This window comes from Oncorhynchus mykiss, chromosome 1 (assembly GCF_013265735.2).
Source record: "Oncorhynchus mykiss isolate Arlee chromosome 1, USDA_OmykA_1.1, whole genome shotgun sequence".
Taxonomy (NCBI): Eukaryota; Metazoa; Chordata; class Actinopteri; order Salmoniformes; family Salmonidae; genus Oncorhynchus; species Oncorhynchus mykiss.
The window spans coordinates 27,121,376-27,138,452 of NC_048565.1; the positions used below are offsets into that span (position 1 = coordinate 27,121,376).

At 43.8% G+C, this 17,077-nt stretch overlaps 1 protein-coding gene across 1 annotated transcript; it reads left to right on the plus strand.

Annotated features, from left to right (window-relative positions):
• Positions 1-1,018: 1,018 nt before the first annotated feature.
• n4bp1 (nedd4 binding protein 1) lies at positions 1,019-13,645 on the plus strand. The gene is made up of 7 exons (XM_021597099.2): positions 1,019-1,527; positions 2,632-4,151; positions 8,037-8,167; positions 8,437-8,533; positions 11,095-11,202; positions 11,303-11,404; positions 11,496-13,645. Exons 1-7 carry the CDS (start codon positions 1,222-1,224, stop codon positions 11,917-11,919), a joined length of 2,688 nt encoding a protein of 895 aa, XP_021452774.2. The 5' UTR covers positions 1,019-1,221; the 3' UTR covers positions 11,920-13,645.
• The last annotated feature ends 3,432 nt before the right edge of the window (positions 13,646-17,077 follow it).

Consider the following 17,077-nt stretch of genomic DNA (forward strand, 5'->3'; position numbering starts at 1 on the left):
ATTAAATAGTACCCGCAAAACACCAGTCTCAATGTCAACAGTGAAGAGGCGACCCCGGGATGCTGGCCTTCTAGGCAGAGTTGCAACGTGCACATTTAGTTTTTTGCCCTAGCACTACACAGCTGATTCAAAGCTTGATGATTAGTTGATTATTTGAATCAACTGTGTAGTGCTAGGGCAAAAAACGAAACGTGCACGTCTTGGGGTCCCGAGGGCCGAGATTGAGAAACCCTGCTATAGTGTATTGGTCTCTTGAGATTAAACTGACACAAATGTTAGTTCCTCGCATATTAGCAGATAAACTCCAGTTAGAGGGAAAGTATTTTTCCAAATGTATGCTCAGCTTTACCCAACCGTATTAGGCAAATGCATTACACTCAGAGCCATATTTAGATTAATGGACAAATATGGCTCTGATTACAATGTACCAATAATAGTCACATTCGTTTTCAGCACAATTAATTTATGTAAGCAGACTACATTCATTAATTAAGTTTAAAATTGTCTAGAGCCTGTTCACAAACCTCACAACTCTTGTCTTGTATTATGGCTCATTATGTGTCATGAAAAAAGGTTGACAATGCGCAAAACACATCTATCATCAAGCGTATTATGTTATGTAGCTTCATCACCAGTAGGTGGTGTAATTGTATAATTTTAGATCAGCTATGAATTGACGAATCAGCTGCACGAATACGGGTATTTCTGGAGTTTCACAAATGTGCTTGGTTAAAATGATCTATTATAACATGACTGGTTTATAATTCATATTTATCTGGATGATAAACCTATGTCCCACTAATTGCCCTTGTGACCATTATAATTTGTTTGACAATGATGTGTCTGGACTTTAACATTGGTTGTTTGTTCTTTTCCAAGGGAAGCTAAGTTATTTACAAAAAAAAATAAAAAATTTGCTAAAGATATTGAATAGATAGTCAAAATATCTATAAGATCTTCTCTTTGGATGAGATAAATAAACACATACCGTACATATTGTCGTCTTTTGATGACATCATCACTGGGACTTTCCGGATGCGTCGGGGTTGACATGTAAAAAGTTGTCTTAAAACTGGACCACTCTAGCTAATATATCACCGCATAGAAGAGGAAGACCGATAGAAGGAAACCATGAAGGAGGATAAAGATCAAAATGACATCGAATGGTTACGATATTAAAACGATCTGTTGTCAACAGGGACAGACATATTCAAAAACAGAATGTCAACAACGCGGCCCCTTCTCGGTATGAAGCGAGTCACCGAGGTAACCTGTAAGGAACCCCTGGGAAACAGGCTGTCGCCAACAGGGAGCAAACAACAGCAAGAGTCCCTGACAGTGGACGAATTTGCTGTCTTTGAAAACAAGCAAGAAGAACTGAAATGCGCCAAGCCTAGAGTAGAACAGGTTTTCCGGGTAGTTTTCACAATTATCGGCCTTTTGGACACTGGAGCCCACAGTAGTACAGCATCAAGGCAGATATGGCTTCAACTCAAGGGGAAGAGAGACGACGTGTCGAGGGCAAAGGTAAACATTGACTGTGACTTATTGAAATTAGCTTGAGGCTTATAACATTGATACCCATTCTTATATTGTTTTATTTATTTTTGTCAGGCAGTTAAACAGCCATTTAACGTTAGTAGAGAAGCGCCATCCTGAAATGTAAGCGACAAATCAGGCAGTATAATCAATCGCATGGTCATGGTGTACCGAATGGAATAGCTACTATGCTAATTGAGAAGTTGTTTGAGTTTCATAATCTGATAAGGCTCTGTGTCATATGCCTTCTAGCAAATTAACTGTACAGATAATATATCAGTAACGTTAAAGATTATAGATCTAACGTTAGAGTCCGGCCAGGTTTACATCATTCCGTAAGATCCCGAATTGCATGACAGACGGACAAGCTGTTCTTGGCGTTCCTTTTGTTTTCATTTCAACACTGATTCCCGTTCATTCTACTACTCTAAAAACACCAGTCTTAGCTAGGCTACATCTTTTACACTTATGTGCCTTGAGTTTTCCCTTGACAACATCGTGAAGCGGGCAGGTAAAGTTCAATGTACAGATCACCGGATTCGGTAATATCAATGTCACCTGTTCGACAACGCGGAAACGATTACTATTGGTGCCAGTAAACTTGGAATCTCCTCCCACCCCATTGAGAACACAGAAAACGGAAACCCCAACACAGTTATGTCTTGCCTCATTATGTATCTTTCCAGTGTGTAGTCATCAGGAAACCATGTCCGCTGTATGGAGAGGAGACACACTGTGACAGGTGCTTCTTTGACATAGCCAAACTTGAGGCTGATTCATCAAATATTTCTGGAAAGAGGTTGAGATTTCCTCATTGGGTTTCAGTTGGTTTCTGACAACTTCCCATCTTCCACGTTTTAATCTCGCCAATTTACAGTCAATGTGGTGATGACAGAGTTGACTGAGAGTTGTCAGTGAAGATGAGTGAAGTTTCTTGAGTAGGCGTAGAGGGGGTATCCCTGTGCATCATGCTATCAGTTTCAATTGGCGCATTACCCTGTTAAGCTTCGAATGTGGACCTTCTCGTGTGTATGATGATATTTTTTTGTCATGTCTACTTTTCTAACTGGTCTTGACCCTGTGTTGTTGCAGGAGTACCTGAAAGGCCTTTGTGATCCAGAGCTGCAGCAGGAGGAGCACTACCCCGTGGACATGCACTGTATCTTTGCCGGTGCCCGGGGTCTGTTCCTTGACCGACTGCTGCGGGACACCAGCGCTGAAGTTGTGATGCTGGAGCCAGGCACACTGCGCCTGCTGGGCTGCTTTGAGTCTGTCATCATGGCAAAGAGCCGCGTGCAGCAGTTTGTTGCTCTCTTCCAAGAGAAGCGCAGCCTGCCCGGAGATAGGGAGCCGGCCGTGAAACGCACCTTCAAGACGTTTGTGGAGGAGCGAGATGATAAGTATGCCATGGAGCTGCTCCTGTTGCCCAGCGCCCTGAAGGAGGAGCTGCTAGGTCTGGCCCAGAGCCCCACTCAGCCTTTTGGGGTTATAGACGTGGACCAGGATCGCTCCCAGAGCAGCACTCCTGTCACTGACCTCTCCAACCGCATCCTGGACACCAGCTTTGAGGAGAAGGCGGTTGGGGCTGCATCCGGGGCCGAGACGGGGTTGTTGAATGGCGTCCGGCCCTCCCACAAACGCCGCTCGTCAGAGAGCGAGCTGAGGGACACCAAGAGACAGTACTCCCTGGAGAGGAGAGAGGAGTCGATGGAGAGAGAGCGCCACACTGTGGCCAGTGACAGCCGAACTAAGACCCTCTCCAAGACCAACATGGGGCTGATGGTGCTGGACTCTAGTGATGGTGCGGATGACGGGGAGGCTGTGAGCCCTGAGACCAACCTGCGGTGCCTGGTGAACTTCTTCAGAACAATGGGCTACCAGCAGGAGGTGGTGGAGCGGGTGGTGAAGGAGACGGGCCAGACAGAGGACACTTTTCTGTTGCTGGAGTGCATTGTGGAGGAGAGCCAAAGAACAGAGAGACAGCGGGGAGGGGCATCTTCAACCCACAACTCTGAGTCTTCTTCCTCTACTTTCAACTCCAGGGATAAGGATAGAGGGATAGATAGAGTCCCAAACCGAGCCCTGAATGTAAAGTCCAAGGAGAACATTAAGCCACCCAGCAGCAATGGTGTTGGCCAGAGGGGACAGTATAGCAGCATGCTGCAGACAATGACACTAAAAAGGAGCAGCAGTGCTCAGGGGGCTGCTTACGATATCATCACCATCAATGATGACGAGGACAGCACAGACACACTGGCTAGCAGTAAAGCCAGGATGGCAGAGCAGATGGATTTTCCATCGGGGCCCAGGATGGACTACCTGTCCCGGGGAGGGGCTCAGACCATGGGTCCGGTACGTGTGGAGAGTGTGACGGCACTGCGGAGCACACCACAGCGCCCAACCCAGCCAGCAGACACACGGCCAGGCTGCTCCTATCAGACCCTGTCAGCCAGAGTCCCCCCAACTCGCACAGAGCCTGCTCCACCACCCCTGACTGCCACGACCCGCTTCCATGATTCCCTGAGAAACCCCTACACCCTGACCCTACAGAACGAGCCTGGACACCCTGATCTCCGCCACATCATCATTGACGGCAGCAACGTGGCCATGGCGTGAGTAACCTCCCCTTTCTATACAACCCTCTGTAGGAGGATGTGGAACAACACTGAGCCCACACTCATTTTCTCGTCATCAGATATGACTGTCTGGAACCACCTGTGTGTAGGCCTATGTGAGCGTTGGTGTGTGTGTGAAAGCAGGAGTGTAACCCTCACTTTCAAGGGTAACATAAAAGCTCATAGCTGAGAGCTCTTCCAGTAACCCTCAGTGTATGAGTAGGTAGGCTTAAGGCATGGCCACCATGTCTTTGGCAAGGCTAATGACTGTCCACATGGGAAAATCTCTATAAAATAATTGTCAGTAATATAGCTCCAACTATCTCTCTCAACTTGCCAGTTCTCCTCTGTGTCTTATTCTGTCCACTGAAGTCATTACTGGAAGTTGTTTTAGTCAGAATAATTGTAATAGAGGTATCACCCTTTCAGACTCAGACTAATCTGACTGGCAGAGCTAACTTCAGTTTGTGTGGACTGAGTTAGGCTACCTACCTCATCCGAATGACATCAGAATCACATTTCATGATAAGATCTCAGAGTACATATGCTATAGGGACATACAAGTATGAACAAGTATGGGGGTTTTATTTTAGAAAATTACAAGGGGAAATAAAGTTTTGTATATTTGGCGATTACATTTCCATGTTGACACGGTGATTTTACTATCCACGTCAGTGGTGCTGCAGTTAGTGAGTTCAAACAGGATGTGCAACTTTCTCTTTAAGAGGGAACTTCCCTTGACTTTGCATTGCCCCACAAAATGAGACGTGTGTTTTAAGCTGGTGTGTGTTCACAATATCCTCTGGCAGTTTGTTTGTAACGGTTCTAATGAGATCTACTGGACCCCCTATCTGCCCATATTTTCCAGCAATCTCCAAGTAATAGAAACAAACCCTACTTTAGTTTTTTTTTAGATATAGAATGAGATTAGTGTATTGGGAGGGATCAACAACTCTGGGTAGAATTTTAAGTAGAATGTTCTAAAGGCTGCATTGAAACTCACCATATCTTTATTTCTGGATCACAGCACTGCTAACTTCCTGCCAAAAGCTGTCTCTGACCAGAGGGACATTCTACTCTGTTAGGCTGCGTCTTTTGTAGATGTCAGAGCGTCTTTCACACCTTCAATGTGTTACTTTTCTGAGTGGCTTTCTATCTCAAACTGGGCTGGCACAGTAATTTTATAATCGTGTAATTGACTATTAAGGATAGACAGTCACAAAATAACCGTCATAGCAGTTTTAGTAAAATATGATTTGAATTAACTTCATATTCATATTCAAGAGGACGCAAAACTGGCCAATTTTGTGTTTTGGACAAACAGCTGACTGAAGACGGAAGGCTGGGCATTCAGAAACATAACACCTGCAGTTGAGGCAGTGACTCTACAGCATGATGGAAGTTTGTTGCTCCATGTTTCAGCAAGTTGTTGTAGCAAAGGAGTCTTTTCCTGCAGCACATGCAATTTATTTATTGATTTTTATTTCACCTTTATTTAACCAGGTAGGCAAGTTGAGAACAAGTTCTCATTTACAACTGCGACCTGGCCAAGATAAAGCAAAGCAGTTCGACACATACAACGACACAGAGTTACACATGGAGTAAAACAGACATACAGTCAATAGTACAGTATAAACAAGTCTATATACGATGTGAGCAAATGAGGTGAGATAAGGGAGGTAAAGGCAAAAAAAGGCCATGGTGGCGAAGTAAATACAATATAGCAAGTAAAACACTGGAATGGTAGATTTGCAATGGAAGAATGTGCAAAGTAGAAATACAAATAATGGGGTGCAAAGGAGCAAAATAAATAAATAAATTAAATACAGTAGGGAAAGAGGTAGTTGTTTGGGCAAAATTATAGGTGGGCTATGTACAGGTGCAGTAATCTGTGAGCTGCTCTGACAGTTGGTGCTTAAAGCTAGTGAGGGAGATAAGTGTTTCCAGTTTCAGAGATTTTTGTAGTTCGTTCCAGTCATTGGCAGCAGAGAACTGGAAGGAGAGGCGGCCAAAGAAATAATTGGTTTTGGGGGTGACTAGAGAGATATACCTGCTAGAGCGTGTGCTACAGGTGGGAGATGCTATGGTGACCAGCGAGCTGAGATAAGGGGGGACTTTACCTAGCAGGGTCTTGTAGATGACATGGAGCCAGTGGGTTTGGCGACGAGTATGAAGCGAGGGCCAGCCAATGAGAGCGTACAGGTCGCAATGGTGGGTAGTATATGGGGCTTTGGTGACAAAACGGATTGCACTGTGATAGACTGCATCCAATTTGTTGAGTAGGGTATTTGAGGCTATTTTGTAAATGACATCGCCAAAGTCGAGGATTGGTAGGATGGTCAGTTTTACAAGGGTATGTTTGGCAGTATGAGTGAAGGATGCTTTGTTGCGAAATAGGAAGCCAATTCTAGATTTAACTTTGGATTGGAGATATTTGATATGGGTCTGGAAGGAGAGTTTACAGTCTAACCAGACACCTAAGTATTTGTAGTTGTCCACGTATTCTAAGTCGGAGCCGTCCAGAGTAGTAATGTTGGACAGGCGGGTAGGTACAGGTAGCGATCGGTTGAAGAGCATGCATTTAGTTTTATTTGTATTTAAGAGCAATTGGAGGCCACAGAAGGAGAGTTGTATGGCATTGAAGCTTGCCTGGAGGGTTGTTAACACAGTGTCCAAAGAAGGGCCAGAAGTATACAGAATGGTGTCGTCTGCGTAGAGGTGGATCAGAGACTCACCAGCAGCAAGAGCGACCTCATTGATGTATACAGAGAAGAGAGTCGGTCCAAGAATTGAACCCTGTGGCACCCCCATAGAGACTGCCAGAGGTCCGGACAGCAGACCCTCCGATTTGACACACTGAACTCTATCAGAGAAGTAGTTGGTGAACCAGGCGAGGCAATCATTTGCGAAACCAAGGCTGTCGAGTCTGCCGATGAGGATGTGGTGATTGACAGAGTCGAAAGCCTTGGCCAGATCAATGAATACGGCTGCACAGTAATATTTCTTATCGATGGCAGTTAAGATATCGTTTAGGACCTTGAGCGTGGCTGAGGTGCACCCATGACCAGCTCTGAAACCAGATTGCATAGCAGAGAAGGTATGGTGAGATTCAAAATGGTCGGTAATCTGTTTGTTGACTTGGCTTTCGAAGACCTTAGAAAGGCATGGTAGGATAGATATAGGTCTGTAGCAGTTTGGGTCAAGAGTGTCCCCCCCTTTGAAGAGGGGGATGACCGCAGCTGCTTTCCAATCTTTGGGAATCTCAGACGACACGAAAGAGAGGTTGAACAGGCTAGTAATAGGGGTGGCAACAATTTCGGCAGATAATTTTAGAAAGAAAGGGTCCAGATTGTCTAGCCCGGCTGATTTGTAGGGGTCCAGATTTTGCAGCTCATTCAGAACATCAGCTGAACGGATTTGGGAGAAATGGGGAAGGCTTGGGTGAGTTGCTGTGGGGGGTGCAGTGCTGTTGACCGGGGTAGGAGTAGCCAGGTGGAAAGCATGGCCAGCCGTAGAAAAATGCTTATTGAAATTCTCAATTATGGTGGATTTATCAGTGGTGACAGTGTTTCCTATCTTCAGTGCAGTGGGCAGCTGGGATCAGGAGTGGAGGAGAGGAGAAAATGTGTGTAAAATGTGCTTCTTTTGGGTAAAGTTTCAATTTTTTTACTAGCTTTTTGCTATTTGAACGGTTATAGCGGTGACCGCAAATAAGTCATCCAAAATTCCATGACCGTCACAGCCCTACTTGTTACTCACCTGTGACAATACTGTCTGAAGACAATCCTCAATTTGTCAATCTGAAATACAACAATCACTTTATGTATTAGGATGGTTATAAGCCATTCCTAAGTAACCCTTCCTCCTTGTGCTCCTCTGTAGGCATGGTCTCCACCGCTTCTTCTCCTGCCGGGGGATAGCAATCGCTGTGGAGGCCTTCTGGAGGCAGGGCCACCGGGAGATCACTGTCTTTGTGCCTCAGTGGAGGCAGAAGAGAGACCGCTACACCACAGGTCAGAACAAAAACATACCACAGCACAGGCCACCCCAACCTGGGTTCAATCTCCTCCCTCTGGTTTTGGGGGGTGAAGAAGTGACATGAAATGTACCGGTAGTTCAACCAGCCAAGGTTTTGGTCAGGAGAAAGATGATTGTACTTTGGCAAATAGTTGTGAATATTACTGTTTGAATGGTGATAAGACAGAAACATGTGGAGCACTTTATGTGTGCTCTGTTAAGGATATGGTCTTAATATGTGTATTTTCTCCACGTGTCTCAATAGAACAACATTACCTAAACCAACTGGAAGACCTGCGTCTGCTCTCCTTTACTCCTTCCAGAGAGGTCTGTGGACAGAGGATTTCCTCCCATGATGACAGGTAGAGTCACACACCTCACCACATCATACAGCCAGCCCACCCTCTGTCATCTGCGGCCACCTCATCCATAATCACCCTGTCCCACATTCCCTGCTGCCACCTCATCCATACTCACCCTGTCCCACAGCCTCGCCCACATTCCCTGCTGCCACCTCATTCATACTCAGTAGGGTTGAATGGCAGGAACCCGGTTACTGAGATTTACCACCCAAAACCATTCCCTTTTCCCGGGATAAATAACTGCAAGAGACCGGTAAATTATATACATGTTTTATATGAACAGCAGGGTGTTAAATGATATGCCATGTCTAAATCTGAATTCTCTACAACCTTCTGTCTGGTCACTGCATGATGAATCATCAATGCTCAGGGTGGGGACCGACAGCCCATCTCAATATGTAGACCTGCACTATATATACACAAAAGTACGTGGACACCCCTTCAAATTAGTGGATTTGGCTATTTCAGCTACACCCGTTGCTAACAGGTGTATAAAATCGAGAACACCGCCATGCCATCTCCAAAGACAAACATTGCCAGTAGAATGGCCTTACAGAATAGCTCAGTACAAAACTGCCTCTGGAAGCAACGTCAGCACAAGAACTGTTCGTCGGGAGCTTCGTGAAATGTTTCTTTGGCCGAGCAGCCACACACAAGCCTAAGATCAGCATGCGCAATGCCAAGCGTCGGCTGTAGTTGTACATAGCTCGCCATTGGACTCTGAAGCAGTGGAAACACTTTCTCTGGGGTGATGAATCATGCTTCACCATCTGGCAGTCCGATGGAAGAATCTGGGTTTGGCAGATGCCAGGAGAACGCTACCTGCCCCAATGCATAGTGTCAACTGTAAAGTTTGGTGGAGGAGGAATAATGGTCTGGGGGTGTTTTTTATGGTTTGGGCTAGACCCCTTAGTTCCATTGAAGGGAAATTTTAACTCTATAGCATACAATGACATTCTAGACAATTCTGTGCTACCAAATATGTAGCAACAGTTTAGGGAAGACCCTTTCCTATTTCAGCATGACAATGCCCCCATGCACAAAGCAAACTTGACTGGCCTGCACAGAGCCCTGACCTCAACCCCATCTAACACCTTTGGGATGAATTGGGATGTCGACTGCGTGCCAGGCCTAATCGCCCAAATCAGTGCCCAACCTCACTAATACTCTTGTTGCTGAATGGAAGTTGGTCCCTGCAGCAATGTTCCAAAATCTAGTGGAAAACCTTCCCAGAAGAGTGGAGGCTGTTATAGCAGCAAAGGGGGGACCAACGCCATATTAATGCCCATGATTTTGGAATTAGATGTTAGACAAGCAGGTGTCCACGTACCTTTGTTCATGTAGTGTATCATCTCATCATGGTGACTTTGGTGTGGTGACAGGTGGACAGACCTACATTTGCTGCAGCGTAGCCTGTGCTACAGTAACAAAGACCGAATGTGCGGCTAATTTACATATCGCCATCTGGCTTCCGGGGTCTCTCTTGTATTTATTGCAGCTGCAGAGTTTTAAAACAGGAGCGAGCACTCTCTCTCACCCATCAGTTCCATTCAAACTGCATTCAAAATACAAAATCCTGTTCAAGATTGCTAGATGGATAGATCTATATCTATATAGATATGATGTCCTAGCTTACCTCTTTCAGGTAATACATTCAATGCCTTGTTAGCCTTCTATTTAGTTCATGAATGGTGGGTTATGCATAATAAGCTTCTAACGTATAACCTCTCTTGCACAATATGTACACACCTGTGCGCCGCTGGTCTCTTCTTTTTAAAATGTTTTTTTAAGTATCCTTAGCTCTCGCAGTCCCATGCAGGAAAAGCTACACTAGATTAGCTTGCTGGACATCATTTTTGGGGCATTTCTTATACCAATAGATTATTCAAAGAGGGACACAAGCTCTTGTTTGTTAAATACAGCAGCCAATAGAACTCACGGGTATTTTGAAAGAAGGGCAAACGCTTGATGGCCGTAGGCTATAGCAGTTAATAACTATAGCAGAATGATGAAGATAAATGAAACACGTTTTGTTGTCCTTAACTGTTGAAAGTGAGGAAGGAATGAAGCAACACTAGAGAGAGAAAGGAGGTAGGCTAATAACATTAGTGGAAATATTATGAAAATGTTTAAACAAATTTGCTAGCCTATACTTTTAACTTTGTAGGCCGCATGTGCTGCACCAGAGTCGCATGTTCTCTCTCTGCTTTATAATGGTTTGAACGAGGTGCGTAATTCCAGTGCGTAATATGCAGTACCCTATGTATTGGATAACCGCACAATCATTTAAATCAGGCTCAGGTTGCATCAGGCTTGAATTTTAATCAATCCAGACACAGGCCTATTTAAATGCTTTTGAATGACACTTCCGGTTTTGGTGGGAAATACCAGTTTACCCGGGAGAAAAGTAATTTATTCTCGTGATGGAACATTTGTAAAATACCTGAAATATTCCACCCTAAACTCACTCTGTCCCACAGCCTTGCCCACATTCCTTACTGTCATCCATATTGACTCACTGTCAGATGACTCGGTCTATCTTATCTCTCTCTCACCTACAGGTTTCTGCTCCACCTGGCAGAGAAGACAGGAGGGGTTATCGTCACCAATGACAACTTGCGGGACTTTGTAAATACATCAGAGGCATGGATGAGGATCATCCAAGAGAGGTGAAGGCCTTTTAACCAATCATCAGACATGCACTCTTTTATATAATCCCTGGATTATATATTACCTTCTCCTCTCACACTGACTGGCCCCTTTTTCCAGGCTTCTGCAGTTTACCTTTGTAGAGGACCACTTTATGATCCCAGATGACCCCCTGGGGAAGCATGGCCCTCACCTGGAGGTGTTCTTACGGAAGGACAACAGGTGTGTGTGAAAGGAGATGATAGTATTGTTTATACAGTATGACCTTACTGCAGAGGTATGTGTATTGACCATATGTGTGTCTCTCTCACAGACGGAGCCCAGTCACACCTCCTCTGAGGCCAGACCCCCGAGCCACCCCGCAACCTGTCTTTGTCCAAGCTCTGCAGTCTGCACCTCGCCCCTCATTTGTCCCTCGCCCCACAGCTACCCCCCAGATGAGGCCACTCTCCCACTGGCCACATTCTGGGCCCCCTGGGTGGCACCCCCCTCACCCAACACCCTCACCACCTCCACAGAGGTCACACCCTCCTCACCCCTCACCCCCTCTTCAGCGATCAAACACCCCTCGCCCAACACCCTCTCCCCCTCCCCAGCGGTCACCCTCGGAAACCATAGAGCTCAAAAGGAAGCTGTACGATATCTTCCCCGACCAGAAGCAGCGCATTGACCGTATCCTCAGTGACAACCCCTACATGAGGGACCTGAATGCACTGTCAGGCCTTCTGCTGGGATGAAACCAAGCACAAAACTGTACTCAGTCACTCACACACAGATATACTTACAAGTCTCTGTCGAAGGAGGGTGCCAATAGTAGGCCTATGTACAGAAAGCTGAGCTATTTAAAGTTTTTCTATTAAAGTCGGTCAACTGCATTGCTCTTGGATGGCTATTTGTTTGGAAGGCATAACTCCCCTTTTTCTACACATTTAAGTTCAGCAGTGTCCATGGAACATATGCCATTCATGAATAGATTGCTTTCCCGAGTGAAACCATACAATTGTGGGGAAGGAATTGTCCAGCTGGCATCTACTGTATGTGATGTCCACATGTGTTCTAAGTACTTATTTCCTGTCATTTGTCTCTGCACAAGTCTTTAAGGTGTAAAACCAAATTGCTGTAATAACTGCTGAAGGAAGGTTATTTTGTTCATGTTGTAATATAATTTGTTTCTGTATGATTTTGTAAATATGAACATTGACATGTGCAGGTATGGTTTTATGGAATTAACCACACAAATACAAACAGCTCCATAAAGAAGCTTATTTTTAAACTAGCGATACTTCATTCCTTCAGTGATTCACAATCCAGTGCTTTGATACTATGTTGGCATGGTAGAAGGGTTCCTCTAGTCTAGATACACGGCCTGGAGACACCAGTGCCCTGTCCAAGCACAATCCTGTGCTGAAAAAAAAATATATTCAAAACATTCTTAAACATGAGGAAATTATATTCCTTGAATGACATCGCAAATATTACTTACAGAGATTGGCTGCTAAGTCCCTTATCTTCCTGTACTGATTGTCCACTACACTCTGAGGACATAGCCATTGTATCTTCTGGAGAGTCCCAGACTGACTCAGAGACCAGAAACAGAGCCAACTTACCCATGTTACTCAATGATCTGGAACACCCTGGCCACTCTTGTACAAGTCACTACCTTTTGTAATGGTAACATAGCAAACCCATTATTCATTGTTTGTTCAATGAACAACGATCACAAATAACTCTACCTACATGTTTACCTCAATTACCTCAACACCGGTGCCCCTGCACATTGACACATTGACTCTACCGGTACCCCCTGTATATAGTCCCGCTATTGTTATTTACTGCTGCTCTTTAATTATTTGTTATTCTTATCTCATACTTTTTTGTAGGTATTTTCTTAACTGCGTTGTTGGTTAAGGGCGTGTAAGTAAGCATTTCACTGTAATGTCTACACCTGTTGTATTCGGCGCATGTGACAAAATTTGATTTGATAAGACCCCAGTCACCAGCCAGCAGAGGTCACTGTGAACCAAGCTGTCAGGGGCTAATTGCTACTGGAGCACTTATTGCTAAAAAAAAAAAAACAGACAGATGAGTGGCCTGGCTATTATGATAAACAATTTGCTTCCGTTGTGTATAGCTTTAGTTTTGTATAACAAGATGCATCCATTGTGTATAACTAACATCCAACTCTTTTTGGAGAGGTTTGTCAGTGTCTTCTACCAGTGGGGTAAAACTTTGGACTCTGTATCCAAGTCCCCTTTCTGTTGTTTCTTCTCTATATAATGTAAAGGATATCAGTCACTGATGTTTGACATTTTTTTCCCTTTTAAGATTTCTACGAGAAAGGAAATGCAGTGACATCACCAATGAGGGCATAGGCGTTCTGTGGGTATCTCACGGCTACTTGAAAGACAGGGTGTATATTTGATTTCCACAGGCTGGTAAAGTTAATAAAGGCCAACTGTTTGTCATAAACGAGACCTTTTCTTCATCTGTCTGTTCTCGTCTTTGTTCTAACCATTTATAAGCTGTTTTGTTGGTGTGCAGACATGTACTGAAAGCAAAAATAGTCATGTACAGTCCATTCAGAAAGTGACAAAGCAAAAACAGGTGATGAAATTTAGGAAATGTATTAAATATAAAACTGAAATACCTTATTCAGACCCTTTGCTTGGCTCATCTCACTCTATTGAGTCCATGTGGAGGGCCAGGCACCTGCATGCTGATGTTGGTTGTCAGTTGGGGTTTCCTCCGACACATTGGTGCGGCTGGCGTCCGAGGTTATGCAGGCAAAAATATTATAATTTTTAAGTTTCCAAACGTAATAGCCTATTTTTGTATTGGTTTATAGGCTACTTTCCTAAAACAATAATTGTCCACCACACGGTTTAGCTGTCAGCGATTTGAGCATTAAATGTCTCAGAGCATTGCATGCATAGGCCTATAGGGTTAGGTGTCCACTGTATGACATGCAGACACACACAGTGCATTCAGAAAGTATTCAGACCCTTTGCTATGAGACTCGAAATTGAGCTCAGGTGCATCCTGTTTCCATTGATCATCCTTGAGATATTTCTACAACTTGATTGGAGTCCACCTGTGGTAAATGTAATAGATTGGACATGATTTAGAAAGGCACACACATGTCTATATAAGGTCCCGCAGTTGACAGTGTGTGTCAGAATAAAAACCAAGTCGTGAGGTCAAAGCAATTGACCGTAGAGCTCCGAGACAGGATTGTGTTGAGGCACAGATCTGGGAAAGGGAACCAAAACATTTATGCAGCATTGAAGGTCCCCAAGAACACAGTGGCCGCCATCATTCTTAATTGGAAGAAGTTTGGAACCACCAAGACTCTTCCTAGAGCTAGCCGCCCGGCCAAACTGAAGTTTTTATCAGGGAGGTGACAGAGAGAGTACAGAGAGATCCTTGATGAAAACCTGCTCCAGAGCGCTAAAGACCGCAGACTGGGGTGAAGGTTCACCCTCCAACCACCCTAAGCACACAGTCAAGACAACGCAGGAGTGGCTTCTGAACCTCCTTGAGTGGCCCAGCCAGAGCCCGATCAAACATCTCTGGAGAAACCTGAAAATAGCTGTGCATCAACGCTCCCCATCCAACCTGACAGAGCTTGAGAGGATCTTCTGAGAAGAATAGGAGAAACTCACAAAATACAGGTGTGCCAAGCTTGTAGTGTCATACCCAAGAAGACTCGAGGCTGTAATCGCTGTCAAAGGTGCTTCAACAAAGGAGAGTAAAGGGTCTGAATACGTATGTTATATGATGATTCAGTTGTTTATTTTTAATAAATTAGCAAAAATTTTGAAAATCCTGTTTTTGCTTTGTCATTATGTGTAGATTGATGGGGGAAAAACTATAATCAATGTAACCTACCAAAATGTGGTAAGGGGTCTGAAAACTTTCCGGAATCATTTCTGAAGGAATGCACTATACATATACACCTGGAATGCTTTTCCAACAGTCTTGAAGGCGTTCCTACACATGCTGAGCACTTGTTGGCTGCTTTTTTTTCACTCTGTGGTCCAACTCATCCCAAACCATCTCAAATGGGTTGAGGTCGGGTGATTGTGGAGGCTAGATCATCTGATGCAGCACTCCATCACTCTCCTTGGCCAAATAACCCTTACACAGACTGGAGGTGTGTTGGGTCATTGTCCTGTTGAAAAACAAATGATAGTCCCACTAAGCCTAAACCACATGGGATGGCGTATCACTGCAGAATGATGTGGTAGCCATGCTGGGTAAGTGTGCCTTGAATTCTAAATAAATCAGTGTCACCAGCAACGCATCATCACACCTCCATGCTTCACGGTGGGAACCACACATGCAGGGATCATCTGTTCACCTACCAAAAATCTAATTTGGACAGATTTCCACCGGTCTAAATGTCCATTGCTCGTGTTTCTTGGCCCAAGCAAGTCTCTTCTTATTATTGGTGTCCTTTTAGTAGTTTTTTTGCAGCAATTTAGACCATGAAGGCCTAATAAACAGTCTCCTCTGAACAGCTGATGTTGAGATTAGTCTGTTACTTGAACTCTATGAAGCATTTATTTGGGCTACAATTTCTAAGGCTGGTAACTCAAATGAATGTATCCTCTGATGCAGAGGTAACTCTGGGTCTTCCGTTCCTGTGGCGGTCCTCATGAGAGCCAGTTTCATCATAGAGCTTGATAGTTTTTGAGACTGCACTTGAAGAAACTTTCAAAGTTCTTGATCTCCTGGAATAACTGACCTTCATGTCTTAAAGTAATGATGGACTGTCATTTCTCGTCGTTTATTTGAGCTGTTCTTGCCATAATATGGACTTGGTCTTTTACCAAATAGGGCTATCTTCTGTATACCACCCCTACCTTGTCACAACACAACTGATTGTCTTAAACGCATTGAGAAGGAAAGAAATTCCGCAAATTTACTTTTAACAAGGCACACATGTTAATTGAAATGCATTCCAGGTGACTACCTCATGAAGGTGGTTGAGAGAATGCCAAGAGTGTGCAAAGCTGTCATGGCAAAAGGTGGCTACTTTGAAGAATATAAAAAATATTTTGATTAAACACTTTGGTTTTCTACATGATTCCATATGTGTTATTTATAGTTTTGATGTCTTAACACAAAATAGTAAAAAAAATAAAGAAAAACCCTTTAAATGAGTAGGTGTGTCCAAACTTTTGACTGGTACTGTATGTATTAGAGGTTGACCGATTTATGACTTTTCAACATCGATACCAATATCGATTATTGGAGGACCAATAAAAGCCGATACCGATTAATCAGACTTAAAAAAAAAAAAAAATTGTAATAATGACAATTACAACAATACTGAATGAATGAACGCTTATTTTAACTCAAAATCAATTTGGCCTCAAATAAAATTAAACATGTTCAATTTGGTTTAAATAATGCAAAAAAAAGTGTTGGAGAAGAAAGTAAAAGTGCATGACAGTACCACGTTGATAGTCACAGAGCTCTTGAGTAAGGCTATTCTACTGCCAATGTTTGTCTATGGCGATTACATGGCTGTGTGCTTGATTTTATACACTTGTCAGCAATGGGTGGCTGAAATAGCCAAATCCACTAATTTGAGAGGTGTCCACATACTTTTGTATATATAGTGTATTAGGCCTATACGAAAAGGGGAGACACAAATACAAAAAAACAAAGGTGGCACTGACCCAATGATAAAGACAGTGAATATGTACACTCACCAATGATATCCGCTGGTGCTAATAAGATACTTTTCGCTTAATTAAATTGATACACAATTTTGATAATTAAAAGACAAATTTGGCTATTTTCATTTTCTTCTCTTTACAGCAAATTATAATGTTTTCCAAACTGTTTATCAGTTTCCTATTTCCTACTGTTTATCAATATTCCTAT